The sequence below is a fragment of the Talpa occidentalis genome, unplaced genomic scaffold (genome assembly GCF_014898055.3).
Source record: "Talpa occidentalis isolate TD23 unplaced genomic scaffold, MPIMG_talOcc4v2.1 talOcc4.7, whole genome shotgun sequence".
Taxonomy (NCBI): domain Eukaryota; kingdom Metazoa; phylum Chordata; class Mammalia; order Eulipotyphla; family Talpidae; genus Talpa; species Talpa occidentalis.
In genome coordinates, this window is record NW_023605083.1 from 316448 (window position 1) to 320237 (window position 3790).

The 3790-nt window shown below is 78.2% G+C and overlaps 1 protein-coding gene across 1 annotated transcript; it reads left to right on the top strand.

Moving 5' to 3' along the window:
- The first annotated feature begins 2268 nt into the window (after window positions 1-2268).
- Window positions 2269-2612, top strand: NRARP (NOTCH regulated ankyrin repeat protein). Its single transcript, XM_037494559.1, is given in 2 exon segments — window positions 2269-2545; window positions 2548-2612. Coding segments are annotated over 2 exon segments (342 nt in total).
- The last annotated feature ends 1178 nt before the right edge of the window (window positions 2613-3790 follow it).

The window sequence follows — 3790 nt, forward strand, 5'->3', positions numbered from 1 at the left end:
GAGGGCCCTCTCCTTCAGAGCCAGCAAACGGGAGGCAGCACCCAGGGAGCCAGCTGTGGCCCCGCAGACAGGGCCCCCCGCAGGCCCGCCCCCCCTCCCCCCCGCAGCCTGGGAACATATGTCCACCTTTTGGGCATGTCCTTCAGCAAATGTTTAGGAAGTGCTCGCGGGGAGCTGACCCCTCCCGTGCGGCCCTCACCGTGGCCAGCCTGGGGCACCGTGCGCGCTAGCACGGCCAGCGCAGAGCGACCACCTGGCCGCGGCGGAGGGGCCGGGGCGCCCGGACAGTGCCCGCACGGCAGATCGGCCACTGGCCCCGTCTGACCCGCACCCTGGCCCCGGGCGGTGCTGGCGTCCTCGGCCCGCTCCTGCGGCCACCGCGGCCACTCTGCTCCTGTCGGGGCGCCGATTTCACGGCCGTGGTGGCGGCCGCCGTTCCCACACTGGACTCACAGGCTCCTTTGTCCCCAGCCGGCCGCCCGCTGCGGTGTCAATGGGACTGCGCTCCCAGGCTCCGCTCCAGGCCCAGCGGGGCCCCAGATGGCCTCCCGCGGTTCAGGGGCCTGGGCCCCGGGCTGGGGCTGGCCCAGGGGGACCCGGCCCTCCGTCCCCCCACCCAGCAGGGGCAGGAAGACACAGGCGATGAGGGGGATGCATCAGCCCCATCCTCAGAGCGCCCTCTCCACGCAGCCCCTGGCCAGGGCCCGGTGGCCGGCAGCCGGTGCCCCAGCAGCGTGTGGCCTGCTCGGGGCCACATGCTGCCTGCTGGAAGGGCCCCGGGCTGAGGTGAGCAGAGCCTGGAGCCCCACCCTCAGGTGACCACAGCCCAGCAGCAGCCGCCCCAACCCCCACAGGGCCGGGGGACACCCCTCTGTGAGGCTGCCACCCCCCAGGTCCCCACGGCACTCAGGGCCTGGACTCGGCGCCACCCACCTGCGGTGCCGGGGCGAGGGGGCGGGAGGCCTGACAGCAGCCAGACCCCGCGGCAAGGAGAGCAGAGCCTGGCGCTGCTGGAAGAGGCCATCCAGCCCGGCCCCCAGGGGGCACCCGCGGCCACGGGGCAGCAGGAGGGCAGCGGGCCAGTGGCAGGCAGCCCCCGTGACCTCCCCAGCCTTCCTGCTCAGGGCCGATGGCCGCGGGGCATGCAGCAGGGTGGGGCGCCCCGAGGGGGCCGCGGCTGGGCCCTGCGGGGCCAGTGCAGACAGCGGGCTGCGCCCTCGGCCCAGGGCGGCCGCCGGGGTGGCCCCCAGCCAGCCAGGGCCGCCGGGCCTCCCGCCGGCTTCCCAGCACGAGGGGGCAGGTCCCCGCCTGCCCCGCTGCCCCGCGAGCCCCGCCTCCGGCCCGGCCCGGCCGCCAGCGTGACAGCCTGACCCGGAGCGGGCGGCCTCCCGGCCCGGCGGTGAGTCACCCGCCCCCTCGGGCAGCGCCGCCCGCGGCCCTCACCTGGCCAGGACGCCGCCCGCCCTGGGGTCCCGGCGGCTCCCGGGCCGACGCCCCTCCCGCGGGGCGGAGAGCGGGGCGGTCCTCCCGCCGGGCGGGGCGCACAGGGCCGGCCCGAGTGTCGGGTGTCGGCGCGTCCCCGCGCGCGGCTGCCCGGGCCGGCTGGCAGGTGTCTCGCCGCGCGGGGGCGCAGAGGGGCGGCGGCGGGGCCGCGGGGGGCCGCGGGGGGAGACGCGGGGGCGGGGGGCGCGCGGAGCTCGCAAGGCCCGGGCGGCGGCGGGGACGCGGAGGGCGCGGGGTCCGCGGGGGCGCGCAGAGCCGGGGTGCCCGCGGCCCCGCCCCGCCCCGCCCCGCGCCCCCCGCCGCGAAGCGCGCGGCCGCCGGCCCCGCCCCGCCCCGCCCCCACGCGGGCGCCGCCCAATCGCCGGGCGGCGGGCGCGCGCGTCACGGCCCCGCCATTGTCATGCAAATATAAAGGCGCTAAAAGCCGCCGGCGCGGCGGGCCGGCCGAGCAGGGCGCGTGGGGAGGCGCGTGGAGCCGCAGCCGCAGCAGCACCGGGAGCGCCGCCGCCGTCCCCGCCCGGCCACGCCAGCGCAGCGCCCGCCCGCCCGCCCGCCGCCCGCCCCGGCGCGGCTGGATGCGGCGGGGGCCCCGTGGCGGCGGCCCCCGGCCCCGAGCGCCCGGAGCGCCCAGGGGCGGCGTGCGGGGCCCGGGGGCGCCGCGCCCTCCATGCGCCCAGGCGCGCCCCGCGGCGACCCGGGGCCCGCGCCGCAGCCGCCGCCCGCGCTGAGCCCCGGCGGCGCCCGGGGCCCGCGCCCGGCGGCAGCATGAGCCAGGCCGAGCTGTCCACCTGCGCCGCGCCGCAGACGCAGCGCATCTTCCAGGAGGCCGTGCGCAGGGGCAACACGCAGGAGCTGCAGTCGCTGCTGCAGAACATGAGCAGCTGCGAGTTCAACGTCAACTCCTTCGGGCCCGAGGGCCAGACCGCGCTGCACCAGTCGGTCATCGACGGCAACCTGGAGCTCGTGAAGCTGCTGGTCAAGTTCGGCGCGGACATCCGCCTGGCCAACCGCGACGGCTGGAGCGCGCTGCACATCGCCGCGTTCGGGGCCACCAGGACATCGTGCTCTATCTCATCACCAAGGCCAAGTACGCGGGCAGCGGCCGGTGATGCCCGCCGGGCCGGAGCGGCCGGACCCCGCGAGCGTCGTCTCTGCTGCCCTTCCCGCCAACTACCTCGGCGCGCGCCCCCCGCGCCCCCCGCGCCCGCCGCGCCCGCCGCCCGGGCCGGCCGCGGCGCTTCCCACGGCCCCGCCCGCCGCCTCGCGGGTGGGGGCGGGGCGCGGCCCGGCGCTTTGAAACCCGAGTCTCGCCGCCGACGGTCGGAACCCGGGACACCGGATCCCCCGCCCCGGGCGCCCGCGGCGGCCCGGCCCCGCCGCCCGCGCCCGCGCCCCGGCCGGAGACGCCGCCGTCGGCGCCGGGACTGGCTGCCGCGCGCGCCTCGGGGGCGCCCGTGCGCCTGGAGCGGCGTGGGAAGCGCCGCGGCGGCCCCCGCGCCCGCGGAGGGAGGCCGGCCTCGCCCGGACACTGACCACTCGAGCCGCCGTCCCTCGGCTGCCCTGAAGCGGCGCCCGGCCCGCCCGCCCCGGCCCCGGCCCCGCCCCCGCCGCGGGGCCCGCAGAGTTGGGGGCTGTGCGCTGGGGGGGCGGGGCGCGTCCACCCTTCCTAGTGGACTCTATCCGAGCTAGCCGCCGGTTGCACACTTTTGTTAAAAAGCAGATGGATTTGCCACGATTCAGTGTCATAACATTTATGACACTGGGAACCGTCGGCCTCCGGCCCCGGCCCCGGCCCAGGCGCGTTTTTTGGGTCTTGGTTATAGACCCAGTGTAGAGGGCGCGTCCCGCGTCGTGAAGGAACAGTGAACCCATATTTATATTTTTATAAAATACCGATGAGACTGTGAATCTCCGGCGCCGAGGCCAGCCCCGGGCGCGTCGGGGCGCCCCGGCGAGCCCCAGCGTCCGGCCGGGGGGGCGGGGGGGGCCGCGGGCGGCGGCGCGCGGCCTCCCCTGCGGCCCGGGAGGCGCCTTCCCGGCCTCCGCGGCGCCCCTGCTCGGCGCAGCCCGCGGCCCGGGCTGTTTTGATCCCGGGAATAAAAGGAGCAGAATTATTCAAATTTAAATGAGGCTCCCCCGGGGTAAAGTGCTGCTGACCCCTCGCGCGGAAATGGGGAGACTCGAGGACGCAGGGGGGCGGGGCCCTTTGCGCGCGGCCGGGCGCGGCGCGGGGTGGGGGGGCGGCCGGCGCGGGCCCCGCGGGCTGGGGGGCGCCCCTCGCGCTCTC